The following is a 15,132-nucleotide window of genomic DNA, read 5'->3' as shown; positions in this document are numbered from 1 at the left end:
CTTCACCCTGCTATTCAATTTCACTCCACTGAGACTCTGCCACTAGGCTTGGATTTATAGACATTTCAGCCTCCATCCTCTCCCATCAACGGAGCTTAGGGATGTGTGCCAAAACCCCATTTCCATTCTGACTTGCTACAACCACAGGGAATTAAAAGTGGCCACTCTCAGAACACTTACTGGAGAAACTTATGTTAATAGGACCTTTCCTAGGTGGAAAAGCTAATGGACTTCCAAACTGATGGAGCAAAGCTCTGATAGGGATGGTCCTGTAATTTTATATAGTATATCACAGGGATATCGTTACATTGTGCCCAATCAATTCACATAAAAATGGAAGCTTTGATTTCAAAACCTACTGAAGCAGAACTAGATACAGTGAAGAACAGCATCTCCTGATTGGGCTCGCCTCCCCTTTCACGCCCTCCCCGCTTCCACTCACCAACTCCTATGAGCATTTTACCCAGCTAGCTGTACATTCCATCAGCACTTTTATGGAAGTTTTGCCTCGGGCAATGGTTGTTATTGGACTGCTTGCCTCTCTTTCCAGCAGTTCCATATTTCAAGTGATTCAAGCATCTTCAAATGAATTGCTTGATAGATTTCCAAAATGATCACTCCAGGTCAAATTTAGCTCAAATGTTATTCTTTCCAAAGTTTTGAGAATCCATTTCTGTAGCAAGGCTGGTGCAACATTTAATGAGCTTCAATTCAGAAGAGACACATCCTTTTAACTTGAATTTGGCCTCGAAACACATTTGGTCCATTCAAATACCTAGCAATCTTTTCAGTTACAAGGGCTACTTCAACTCCAGTGAAATATGCTACAAATGGCACCATTTCCAAAGTTCTTAAAATTTCTAGAAATGGCATAAAAATAAATATATTAGAGAATACCCTGCTTTTATTCAGGATACTTTGATTCAAGGTGTTTCTAGTACTTCCTTTCCTTCTCTACTCAGCTTAATTTCTGCAGAATATATCATCCTATTATTCAATCCCTTTTTTTTATGTTTCAAAACACACGAATTCAGCATAGAAAATGATTATTATAAAGAGCATAGATGAAAGTTTAATAAAAGGAGCAGACATATCCTAACAGACTTTATAGTGTTTAATCTAGAAAGGCTTAATTGAAAGTTCTCTTATCAGCCTAATAGTGAATTATAATGACCTTCATTTAACAAAGACAGGGACGCTGTCTTTCTTAATGGAAAGATGAGAAGCATGGGTCAAGTGTCTTAACCAGATGTTACGTAAATGAAACACGTGTGCAATGTAATGATCTTGGAAACGTCAAGGTTCAAAGAAGACAACAGCTATAAATCCTATTAGCCTTTTCCTTTAGTTCTTTTTCAGAACTGGATTGCTATTTATGTTCATTTTTACAGTTCTACATCCTGATTTTTGTATATAACATGATATAATGAGCATTTTCATAGTCTTAAAATTATGAAAATTCAAGTTATGTTGAATTCATTCATGGTATAGATATATTCTGAATTATATAGACATCAAAATTCAAGTTCTTTGTTTTGCTGTTACAAATCCTATAGTGAATGCTCTTAAAAACAAATATACATATACATTTGTCTAAACTAACTCTTAGAAAAAAATGTAAAGATACGGGAACACACTGATGCATCACCTACAGAAGACGTTTAACAAAGTACACTCCATCGAGTTTAGTGAATGAGATGATGGTTTTTACTTCATCCTTGCCAAACTACTTTTAAACATCATTACAATATATGATGAGCAAACAAACAAGGTAATTTGCATTTCTCTGTGAGGTTGAGTATTTTTCATGCTTATTGGTTATTTGGATTCCATTTCAAGGGAAGAGGATGTTCCTGTCTTTTGCCCATTTTCCCACTGAGGTTTAATTTTAGTGTTACTCTTATTGATCTATTGACTTCATCAAAATATCATTTCCTTGCCATGCTTATTGTAGTTTACTGACACTTTCAATTTTGTTTCTGACTTATGACATTCAGATGAAAAAAAGAAAAAAAGTTGCTTCAAGGCTGTTCATTTTTCCTTTCATTGTTTATTGCTCATTGCTTTTTTTTTTACTTTCAATTGCTGATGTAAAGAAATATATAATTTTATTTACTGTTTTCTCTAATAATTTATTTATTATATTACCTTTTAAATTCATTAAGAACAACTTTTGGTATATAAGAAGTAAAAATTCAACTTTGATGTTTTACCTGATAAGTCAACCACCTTTACACAAAAACCAGACTCATTTTCCCAATTTATGAATCTTTCTTTATTCTACATTAACCTCCACAATACAAAAGGTTCTGCTTTTACTAATCAGCCAACCAATGATCTGTGATTTAAATTGTAAATTTAGCAATACCAGGTTTGACTATTTATTTATTATTCTTTAAAACCTATCAAGTTATTTTAGGATCTTGGTATTCCTCTTAAATTTTCATTAGTTTGCTCTATAATTTCTAACTATCTTCACCATGAATAGTTTTTTCAAAGATTTGAAAATGCACTAAAGACTGAGAAAATAACAAACAGAAAATCATGAAGCTCCCCTTATCGCAAGGATTTGCAGTTTGGGGCATACACTTTCAGGATCTCTATCAGGGAGGATAGGAAATTTTAGGTAATTTTAATTTTTTGTTACTACTCTTCCTTGGCAAAGAAACATAAAACTGTTTCACCATGATCTCAAGGATTTAACAGTTTGGGGCATATACTTTCAGGATCTCTATCAGGCAGAATAGGAAATTTTAGGTAATTTTAATTTTTTGTTACTACTCTTCCTTGGCAAGGAAACATAAAATTGTTTCACCATGATCACAACACGTGAAAAAACATACTTTGATTCAGATCAGTGGGATTGCAATTTATTTTTAAAATGCTAAAAATACATACATAAGTTTAACTTCTCTCAGGTTTGAATGTTTAATCTTTGCATATGTGTAAAAAGAAACTACTTAATGAGCTAGATGCAGGTATACCCATTAACACTGTTGCTCCAATCTACTAACTTGTGGTTTCTTTAACCTATGACATAATCCACTTAGTAATACATCAGTAACGTAGCCCTGGTAGCATGCCAGTCACATGGAAGTCATTTCTCTTGTTTTCTTTCTTTCCTGGAGATGAAGTATTTCACTTACTCCAAATGCATTACAAACTGCAGTGCCATTTAATTCCGAAGTTCATTTCTGTATTTATTTATTCAACAGTATCTTGGTGATAAGAGATGCTCAATAAACATTTGTCGAGTGGAGGAGAATAAATGAAACATCTTACAGCACTGTACACAATGGCACATTATGAATAGCTACACTGGGATTCTTAGAAGTGGCTGAAGCAGGGACGGATGTAAGCCTTTTATTCACAGCAAAGCCTGGGCGATGAATCGCTGACACATGCGATGTGTGATTTATTCATACACACTACTAGGAGATTTATAGGCATCTATTAACCTACTTGAGTTCCAGTCCTGTCTTAGGCTGGTCTTTTGTCATGATTAGCTATGTTGTGACTCTATGTTAAATAACAGGTTGTCTGTGCTGAAATATGCACAACATATGAAGACAGAGGCCAAAATTATTACACATTTCCAGCCAAACCACAGATATACCTCTGCTTGTCTATGTTTAAAAAAATTAGACATGTACACGTGTGCAAAAGAAAAGGATTTTTTTTTTCTGGACCTGAGATCCACTGTCACAGATTGGATTGTGTCTCTCAAATAACTCACATGCTGAAGTGCTAACCTCTAGGACCTCAAAATGTGACCATATCTGAAGAGTCTACAGATGCATTTAAGTTAAAATAGGGCCATTAGAGTAGACCTTAATCCAACAGGACTGGTGTCCCTTTTGAAAAAAGCAGATTTGGATGAAGACTTGTACAGAGGGAAAGAATGTGAAAAGGCACACAGAAAAGTTTGTCGTCTATAAGCTGAGGGAAGAGGCCTGGACGAGATCCTTCCCCTGTGGCCCTTAAGGAAACAACTCTGCCGATACCCTGATCTTTGAGACTCCAGAAACTGGTAAAAAATATTTCTGTTGTTTACATCACCCAATCTGCAGAACTAGGCTACAGTTGCCCTAGCAAAGTAATATAGCCATGAACCTAATAGTGAATATAGCAAGGCTGTATGTTAAACAGTAGGAATTATTTTTTTGTTTTTTGATATTCTCACTACTGGAAAAGATAAATCAGACCTGCCTGCACATAGCGGTGGGGCCTGATCTGAAGCTTCCCTGGGGTAAAATACCACCGAAAAACACCATCACCGCTTCAGGTGAGACTTCTGATCCATCTCTTCAATAAATTATAAATTCAAACTTATCTGATGGCACTATCTATTACACACGACACCACTGGATTGGTGAAGGTAACATTAACACATAGCTGGATATTTAAAAGAGTATGGAGGCACTTTGTGATTTGAAATGATAGCTCATTCTTGGCTTTTCTTTTGAGGTCTTCAAGTCAGCCATGTCTTTTCTACCTGTATCCGCACTGATCTAATAAATACAGCAAGAGAAATGTGGAAAGGAACCTCTCTCACTCACTGCCTTTGATCCCTAACTCGGGTTTACAGAGAACATAAATGGGTTGTAAGTTTTGTAAAGGAAGTCAGTGTAATGGCACTGCCCACGTCACGTGAAAGCCACCATGTGAAGGGTGAAGAAAGGCCATGGGCTACAGGGTGGGGTGGCTCTCACAGAGATCAGCCACTATCATTGATCAGTTCTTCCAAACCTGTGTCACTGGCCACTATGGCACCTCATTCCCCCACCCCCTTGAACCAAAGCTGGCTTGTGGAGGCAGGCAGGATTTGCTGACACATTCTAAGTTCAAAACCATAAGACACATTTCTCTGTGCCATCTTAATAAAACAACATGTAATAGCAAAAGCAAAAGAAGAAAGTCATAATTTTCCATGCTTCACGATTCAGAATAATTAATTTAATAACTGTGTCATATGAGAAGAGTAAATAAAGAGAAGGAAAGGGGTGTGGATATATATAATCACTGAAGCATATACAATTGCAAGGAAAAACAAATTACCAGGGTAGCACTGAAAATAAAAGCTCCGTGGGAAGTATTTTTTGGATGCTAATTTGATTCTTCTATGGAGGCTTAAAGCTGCTGTGTCTACAAGACCAACTATTTATCTCCGCTTGTTTTTATTTTTAGCAGTTATATAACCTTATGTCTCTAAAAACCAATTAAACACCTTCTTGATCTCCACCAGGAATTTTCCCTGAGTAGTTCTCTACCTAGACTATAACAGGACTATGATTTCATTTACAACATCTTGCTGGAGAGTATTTCATCATCAGAGGTGTTAAAAAAAAAGGGGAGGGAAACTGAAATTAATCAACAGGGGCAGAATCAAAATAAGATGTGGTTTTCTCTGGACACAGTTACAGCCTCTGGGGTTTGGTTCACAATAAATATTGAGGCTCTAGATCTTAGACGAGCAGTTTGCTCTGTCATGCAAAAATTCAGTTTTCTCTTTCTCAAATACTAAAGATACCAGCCTTGTTCTTCCCCTATTAAGACTGTTGATTCTGCCATTCCAGCACCGGACTATGTGTATCACATTGTATGTTTCTTGAGCTCAGCACAGATTTCCGTCTCCAGGCCTCTCTGAGGACCTGCCCTTAGTGTCAGTTGCCGCAGGGACTTACCGACAATGTTTATGGGATCCGGTCAAGGTTTCAATCACAAAGCACTCGCCATCATTGAGACAGTAGGCAAGGTCCTTGTCTCGGCAGGGTTTGAAGTGCTCGGATCTCTCCGTGGAATATGTCGTTGTATCTGTCATGAGGAACACAATGAAATACTGTCAGCAGCTCATTCTGACACCCCAGATTCTGTCATTGGCCTGGATCTATGCACTGAGACCTTCTCATGACCGCTGACCTTACTAACTAGACAGACAGGATGAACCCCTCAGTGCCTGATAAAAACACAACTGAGTATGACCATTTTATACAGTGAATGTTTATGTTCCCACAAAATTCATATATTGAAACCCAGTGATGGAATTAGGAGGTGGGGCCTTTGGGAGGTGAGTAGATCTTGAATGGGATTAATGCTCTTATAAAATAGACATCTCCTTCACCCATTCCAGTCATATGAAGACACAGCAAGAAAATAGCCCTCTACAAACTAGGAAGTCCTAACCAGACACTGAATCCATGGGCATCTTGATCTTAGATTTTCCAGCATCCATAACTACGAGAAAGAAATTTCTGTTGTTTTTACGCCACCGTGTCCGTGGTATTCTGTTAGAGCAGGTAAGGCTAAAACAATTACTGGATTCAATTGTCTTATTTTTCCACAAGATTTTAACAATTGGAATCACTCTAGACAAGTTCCATCAGTGGATACATTAACAGCAAAAGCTGTATGACCCTACAATCAAAAATCTCAAATTAGCTTTCATTAATTTCAGTGTTGAGAAACATGTTGTATTAAAGGATTGAATACAATCCTTTTAGTGTATTTATTTTATTGTTCTGCAATGTCATTAAACATCTGATCAATGTACATATACTGTGACTCTTCTATGGATACCAATGTCATTTTCTGTGTTTTATTTTTTAGTTACAGCTGTAATTTGCTAATAGCTAAGGCAATTATTCTTTCACTTTCTCCTTTTATTATGTAATTAAAATGCAAATGTTCCAAATTCTGAAACAGAATCTCAAATGTAAAGAATGTTTCTGGTAAATATTTAACAGGACTAAATTAATGTCATTTTTTTTAGCATTATCTTATATGTGCTTTTTAAAAATCATAATCATTTACATTTTAAAGTAAGTTATATCTCTATATCCGGAGAAGGTAATGGCACCCCACTCCAGTACTCTTGCCTGGAAAATCCCATGGACGGAGGAGCCTGGTGGGCAGCAGTCCATGGGGTCGCACAGAGTCGGACACAACTGAGCGACTTCACTTCCACTTTTCACTTTCATGCATTGGAGAAGGAAATGGCAACCCACTCCAATGTTCTTGCCTGGAGAATCCCAGGGATGGGGAAGCCTGGTGGGCTGCTGTCTATGGGGTCGCACAGAGTCAGACGCGACTGAAGTGACTTAGCAGCAGTAGCATATCTCTATATCAGGTTTCTAAATATGAAACATAATAAGTTTGTGCTTTCTACTGGATGAAGAAATCTGTTAGAGCATGTAGACTTTCTTGTCTCAGAATTTCAAGCAACTGAAATATTAGCACCAATTTCATTGCAACATTCAAGAAAAAAAATGTATGTGAAAAGTCAAAGATGAATACATGATTCAGCATGTAAGCTCTTAATTTCCTTTATATGTGTGTGTTTAGTCGCTAAGTCGTGTCTGACTCTTTGCTACCCCATGGACTGTAACCTGCCAGGCTCTTCTGTCTTTGGGATTTTCCAAGCAAGAATACTGGAATGAGTTGCCATTTCCCTCTGCACAGGATCTTCCCGACCCAGGGATCAAATCCGCACCTCCTGCATTGGCAAGCAGATTCTTTAACACTGAGCCACCTGGGAAGCCTTCCATTGCATAGATATAGATTAATAATAATGTTCAACAACAGCAAGGGCCATTGTACCAGCTTGCTAACTGGAGGTCACAATGAGCCTCTTTCTGCCCATCATCCAAATACAGGGGAGAGTTATTACACAGCAAGAAAATTTACTCATATTCTCCCAACACCTAAAAGGCCTCAATGAGCCCCTTTCCCACAGGAATAACTCCGAATTCCTAAGAAGAGCAAAGAAACGCATAGGCCATGTAGAATTTTGCCTGACTAACCTCATCTTGCATCCTAAAACATACAACCTCATTTCCAACTCTTATCCTATTTCCCCAATACCAGAACTATAACACTGATGCTTTTTCCTGGGCCATCTTTTGGTTTGCTGGAAAACATCCAGAAATCCTTCAGAGCTTGTGTCATCTTCCCTTTGTGTCCCTCAGCACCTTTGATTGTTCGCATCACTGTATTCAATGCTGAAAGTAGCCACTTGTTTACACATTTATCTGTTTCTTTGTCCTGAGTTCCTTGAGGTCAGAGGTTGAGCCTTAATCAGAATTAGTGCTCAGTAAAAAATGTCTTCAATAAATCTGACAACTTTAATATCACTAAGGTTTAAGTGCCACTGGCAAAAGATATGATCATAAAAGATACAATTATCATATAAAAAGTAATACATATCTTACAATAAAAAGACATAATTTAACATTAATTTTATCATTCTAGTATACTCATTTTAATACTAATAAATATTGCAAAAAAACTGCCTTCAGATTCACACAGACCCCCACTCATACTATTCATATACCATGAGCTTTGAAAAATCCACTTCTAATCTTTTCTTAGTGTTACAATGGGAACTTTTTCTACTTCAAAATATCTGCCTGTTAACATACTTTGGCTTGCATTAAAGGCTCTGCAAAAGACTTTTTTGGTTTGTTTTTCAGGAGATGTCCTCTACAGGGAAGATTTGTTATTCCAGACAGTTTGTAATAAACAGTTACGCAGAATCAATTTCTCTTTCTATGGGAATATTTAGGATTCAAGAGCTCTGAGCCAAAAATTCATTATGAACCACCACACAGCTGACTGCTACTCTGCTGAAGTATATTAATTCATGATCAGTTAGTTAAGTTTTCCTTTAATTTCTTATTATCTATTTATTGATTTCACTGATCTTTCCTCTAAGAACAGCTTTTCATTAACATAACCTACAGGATAAAAAGTGAGATCCTTATTTTACAATCAGTGGTTTTAACAGGCTACAGACTCCACGAGCAATACAATGGCAAAGCAATTACAATCAATTAGTTTCCATCTGACAACTACTGTCTCCAGTGGTTACCGCCCAATTCTGCCAACCGCTTTTACCATTACGTTACCATCCATCAATACAACACAAAGGATCAGAACCAATAAAATACCTCTGCAAACATCTGAGGTGGGAGAGGACAGAAATGTCAGTTATAACGTGCCCTCACATTTTCTATTTTCATAGCTTAGAGAATCTGAAGTTTGAGCAAGCTCCAGGAGACGGTGAAGGGCAGAAAAGCCTGGCATGCTGCAGTCCATGGGGTCACAAAGAATTGGACACAACTGAACGACCAAACAACAACAACATACACTTATTCCTCACCGTGATTTGACTAGATTCTAAAAAGCATTAAGTATTTTAAATAATTTGATACACAATAGAACACTAGGCTTGATCCTTGTATAGATAAACGAAATGCAGATGTCAGTAAATTTGAAATCGTAACAATTCACCTATGCGTTTCACTATATAGTACCCATATCGCACTGCTGCTGCTGCTAAGTCACTTCAGTCACATCCGACTCTGTGCGACCCCAGAGACGGCAGCCCACCAGGCTCCGCCGTCCCTGGGATTCTCCAGGCAAGAACACTGGAGTGGGTTGCCAATGCAGGAAAGTGAAAAGTGAAAGTGAAGTCGCTCAGTCGTGTCCGACTCTTAGCGACCCCATGGACTGCAGCCCACCAAGCTCCTCCGTCCATGGGATTTTCCAAGCAAGAGTACTGGAGTGGGGTGCCATTGCCTTCTCCGCCATATAGCACTAGTCTCCTAAAATAACAGTGTTGGGAAAGGTAAATCAAATTCACCGTAAGGTGAAATTTTATACTTGTAAGGCATCATACCAAATATGTGGGTGGAAAGATAGAAGATTTCCTTAATGATATCACTGGCTTCTATGCTTTCTCTTAAGATCACCTACATACTTTGGTAAAGTAAATCATATGTATACTATGTCTAAATCACTGTTAGGCTTTCTATTACTTATGAACAAACATAGTCCAACAAAGAGACAGTAGCAATTTGGATGATACCCTCTGATATTTATAGCTATGCTTATAAGTATATACATATATGTAAGCTCAGTCACTCAGTTGTGTCTGAATCTTTGCAACCCCATGGACTATAGCCCCCCAAACTCTTCTGTCCATGGAATTTTCCAGGCAATCATATTGGAGTGGCTTGCCATTTCCTTCTCTAGGGGATCTGCCCAACCCAGGGATCCAACTCCCAAATCCTCCGCCCCCTGCATTGGCAAGTAGATCCTTTACCACCGTGCCCCCTCCATATATGTAGCACACACATATGGAAGCTCATCCATATAGGTTTACATTTGTTTTTGACATATTAAGTACATTACAAACATAAGATAGATAGCTGCAGTATATGGTACTATTTTGTCATATTTTAAAAGTTCAAAAGTACATCTTCTCTTTCTAGGAATGATATCTGATAAATAAAATTGTTACAGAGTTCTCTTTGTCTTCAAAAAATTACCAGGGTAAAGGTCCAAGCAAGTAAACCAAAAGGGATCAAATATTTCCATAAATTTGGATTTGTCTTCCAAGATGCTCCCTTACTCCAAAGTACCTCCAAGACTCTCCCTTACTCCAAAGTACTTTCTCTCTCCCACATTAGCTCATGAACTCCACATCTTACTGGACCAGGAGCTTGCATAGAAGTTCTTCACATCTCTGATCCACAGCCCTACAGATGGCCTGGGGCTTCCCTTGTGGCTTAGCTGGTAAAGAATCCGCCTGCAATGCGGGTGACCTGGGTTCGATCCCTGGGTTGGGAAGATCCCCTAGAGAAGGAAAAGGCTACCCACTCCAGTATTCTAGCCTGGAGAATTCCATGGACTGTATAGTCCATGGGGTCACAGAGAGTTGGACACGACTGAGTGACTTTCACTTCACTTCACAGATGGCCTGACACAGGTGCACACAATAGTTGTTTATAGAAGAATGATCTTTTTATAACACGAGTGTTTTTCTAAATGTTCTATATAGTCAAGTGTATACACTTTGTTATCATCATAAAAGAAAAATTCTAAACGAATAAATGTTTAGAAGTTAGGAAATGAGAAGAGTTCCAAAAGCAATTTAAGTAAAGTGCTTAGAATTTTATAAGAGCAGAAAATCAACTCCACAGACTGGAAGCAAAGACAGGAGGAAAAAATAAGTAGGAAAAATATTCTGAAAGAGCATGAAGGTCCCTTGAACTGCAAGGAGATCAAACCAGTTAATTCTAAAGGAAATCAACCCTGAATATTCATTGGAAGGACTGATGCTGAAGCTGAAACTCCAATACTTTGGTCACCTGATGCAAAGAACTGACTCATTGGAAAAGACCTTGATGCTGGGAAAGATTGAAGGCAGGAGAAGGGGACAACAGAGAATGAAATGGTTGGATGGCATCACCGACTCGACGGGCATGAGTTTGAGCAAGCTCCGGCAGTTGGTGATGGAAAAGGAAGCCTGGCGTGCTACAGCCCATGGGGTTGCAAAGAGTTGGACATGACTGAGCGACTGAACTGAAGGCTTAAGATGAATGGAGATGGTAGTAAGGATGGGGGTTCCAAGCACCTGAGCCAAGTTCAAGGTCTCAGGTCAAGGATGTGTGGTTGCTAGTTTGATAAATAGCGCCCATTCACTTGGGACCACAAAGTCTATACAACTATCCAGACATTCACATGGCATTTTTTTTTATGTAGTCAATGTGTTTTCCTTTATTTTTATGGGTTTTGGTCTCTTTGGAGATCAGGAAGAATATTTTGCTTTTAAGTTCTGTATTCTTTCCACATCACATAGCATACATAGTAAGCAATCAGTACGGTAATTAAATGCACAGTGGGAAATGGTGGTGGTTAATTCATTAAAGGCAAAATGGGAAGAAAATGTAAGGCTGGAAGACAGAAATCCCAGCAGATTTTGCAATGAAAGTTAATTTATTAATGAATTAAAACAATGACTGGTTTTCTCCCCTAAGTACTAACTTGAACCTGAATATTACTTATGAAGGTTTTCTCTTTTGCCAGCACAACACTGCATACTGTGGGAACACAGATTTTGTTGCAGGAACAAGAGTGCTAAATGGGCTATTACAGATAATAATTGTAGCAGATAATCAGAGAAAGGGAGAGCTTAATTCATGCTGTAGTTATCTCTAAAGGCTTCCCAAAGGGTTGGCATTGGAGCTACGTCTTGAATGGGCATGATTTAATTGGCAGAGGAAAATGAATTCTAGATAGGAAGAGCAGAAAGACCTGAGGAAGAGAGTGACAAGGCATAGCTTAGACCCTAAATCCATCTTCCCATGCCTGACTTGCAAATGTCAGATTCATGAAGCACTTTCCTCCTTTCCCTACTAAGTTCATGACATGACAATTCTCTAAGAAAAATTAGAATCTGGTGACACAATCTACCAGATTTAGTATTAGCAAAATACCTTTACAGTCTAGAAGCCATTTAAATATGGTTGTCGACTCTGGCAAGGTCTTCCATGGATGGAAGCTGTGTAAATGAGACATGTTGCCATACATTAAAATCCTCTCTAGAATCTGCCACTTACCAGGCTCCCAGGAAGGCACACTGGATGAAATTGAGTTATAAAGTATTAACGGTCAAGGAAAATTGCAAGAAGAATGCAGTGGTGTTTGAAAGGGAAACAAACCATTCCTCAGCTGGCGAAAAGCAAAGATAGCTTTCTCCCTGCTGCCAAATATCAGACAATTGTTCACTTTGTTGGCGTGGGAGAATTTGGGAGTGTTGGGCAAGGAATTTAAAAGTTCAGTTGAGTCACGGTGCTGCTGTGAGAACTGACAGTTCCTGAGGAATCCCAGAGCCATCAATTCTGGCAAAAAAAAAAAAATGTAGAAAGGACTCATACCAAACCTGTGTGACATACCTGGGCCAACTTTCAGCTTGAAATATTGTTTTTAAAAACTGTATTAAGTTAAATAAACCTACACAGGACATAGTTTATTCAATGATAATGCATTTATTGGGGATTTTATTTACAGGGTAAATAAATGCTATTTAGGTAAAAAAAATTTATAGGGTAAATGCATTTATAGGGTAAATGCAGCATTTACCCTAAAGCTGAATATATTCCCTTCTACGTGTACATATACACATAACTATACAAACTGCATTCAGTCACAATAGTTAAAAAAAATACCAGTGAGTAAAAGAGACACAGATGTAAAGAACATACTTTAGGACTATGTGGGAGAAGGCGAGGGTGGGATGGTTTGAGAGAATAGCATTGAAACATGTATTTTACCATATGTGAAATAGATGATCAGTGCAAGTTCGATACATGAAGCAGGGCACTCAAAGCTGGTGCTCTGGGATAACCCAGAGGGATGGGATGGGGAGAGAAGTGGAAGTGCAGTTGAGGTGGGGGACACATGTCCACCCATGGCTGATTCATGTCGATGTGTGGCAAAAACCACAATATTGTAATTAGCCTCCAATTAAAATAAATTTTTAAAAAGTTAAACTGAGACGCATAAAAAGAAATACTAGCTAGTGTCACTGGAGCACCATCCCTCTGCTCCCCACATCAACCTATAAAATTATTCAGTCTATGTCACTAGCAATCTCTAAATCCAATAGATTTTTTAAAGTTTTATCCCCCCTCATCTTGCTTGAACTCTCAGAAGCATCCAATACTCTGTCACTCCCATATTCATGAAAAACCTTTCATTGGCCCCTACTATTACATAATGCTGATCTTCCCCTTTCTTCTTGGTTTCTGTCACCTAATTTCTATTTAAAGTAGATTACTTAGGGAATAGTTTTTAAATAACACTAACATATACTCCAGGGGGACACTAAGCATTTTCCTTTAGCTATCTTTTGGCCTTAAGATAACACTATGAATTTATGCTACTACTTATCATCCTCATTTTATAAATGGGGAAATTAAATCTTAGAGATTTATATCATTCACCCAATATCACATGGTTCTGAGCTGGAAGCTTCTGGATTCGACCAACACAGTCTGACTTGTTCCACTAGACTGCTTCCCAGGGACCACTTCTTTTTCCTTTTTTTTGGCGAGATGGGTGGGGGAAAATCAACTTTTACTTGTTTCTAGGTGAGGGCTCCTCTGGGCGTGGTCCTTAAACCAGCAGTATCAGCATTATCTGAGAGTATATGAGCAATGATAACCCATGAGCCCGATTGCAGACCTACTGCATCGAAAACTCTAGAGGCGAGTGGTGAGATGCTGCCTACCAAGCTCTCCAGATAATTTGCATACACTCTGAACTCTGAGAACAGCTGTCTTGGGTGATCCTGCCTGATATCATCTGCATGACAATAACTCTCAAAGTTACACCTGAGTTCAATCTGCCATCCTGCAGGCTTTTCTGGGCTCAATGCACTTACCTCTCCTGTCCTGATGGGTGTCCCAAAGACACCTAAAAACTAACTGGTAGAAAACTAAACTCTTGTTCTTCCCCCACAACCCTATTCTTCCTTCAGGATTCTAAATCACAACTAAAGTCGCACTGTTGATTCGCTTGGGCAGGCCAGAAGTCCATCCTCCAACCCTCCACATGAATCATCAAATATCAGTGGGTGATTCTACTTCCTAAGCATCTCCAGAATCTACCACATCTTTCCACCTTATCTCACCTGGAATATTCATTATAAGTCTACTGTATACCTGCTTGTCACCCTAAAATGAATTACCCACATTACAATCAGTTTGCATAATGTGTATACAACACATAGTGCAAAAAAAATAAAAAAGAAAAAACCTTCTGGAAAATGATTTAGTGGCTATCCCTAGCTCTTATTAAGACAATCAAAATCCTTCTAAGCCCTTGTCTGTTTCTGTCCTCACCTCATACATAATACCTGCCTGCCTTTTCAGTACATTGGCAACAGCTGTTTGGCCGATTCCTCACCCCCTGAAACCTTTGCACAGGCTCCTCTCTGCAGGGGGCTACCCTGCACCCCACAGACTCTCACAGTAATCTATAGATTCCATCCTGAGCACATATTATGAGACATCAGAACATACAGCAAAAAAATAAATAAACTCCCATTAGCTAGTTCTTCTCTACAAAACCCCTCAGGTTTTATCGCCAAGCACAGGGCTCTTCTCATGGGTGATTCCCTCATTTAGGTCAGGGCCCTACTCCCCTCATTTTCCTTTCTTTGTCGTTCACTCTTTCAAGCAGACAATATCCTCCCACCAACCCTGAATTGGAGATTTTTACCTTAGAGATGAGGAGTTTAAAATCCCCATAGAGACTTAATTCTTTCTAAAAACAGCCTGGATGGGG

The 15,132-nt window shown here is 38.5% G+C and overlaps 1 protein-coding gene across 4 annotated transcripts in view; it reads right to left on the bottom strand.

The window, feature by feature from the left end:
- The window catches only part of NRG3 (neuregulin 3), a 1,228,440-nt gene that overhangs the window by 702,670 nt on the left and 510,638 nt on the right, over positions 1-15,132 (bottom strand). For all 4 annotated transcript variants that reach the window (XM_055537827.1, XM_055537834.1, XM_055537844.1 and 1 more), the window contains exon 2: positions 5,685-5,814. In XM_055537827.1, the coding sequence (XP_055393802.1) occupies positions 5,685-5,814 (130 nt within the window). The remainder of the gene's footprint in view (positions 1-5,684; positions 5,815-15,132) is intronic.

Source organism: Bubalus kerabau, chromosome 1, assembly GCF_029407905.1.
Source record: "Bubalus kerabau isolate K-KA32 ecotype Philippines breed swamp buffalo chromosome 1, PCC_UOA_SB_1v2, whole genome shotgun sequence".
NCBI classification, from domain to species: domain Eukaryota; kingdom Metazoa; phylum Chordata; class Mammalia; order Artiodactyla; family Bovidae; genus Bubalus; species Bubalus kerabau.
Note: the sequence above shows the minus strand (reverse complement) of the source record. Positions and strands in the feature narration are given on the sequence as shown.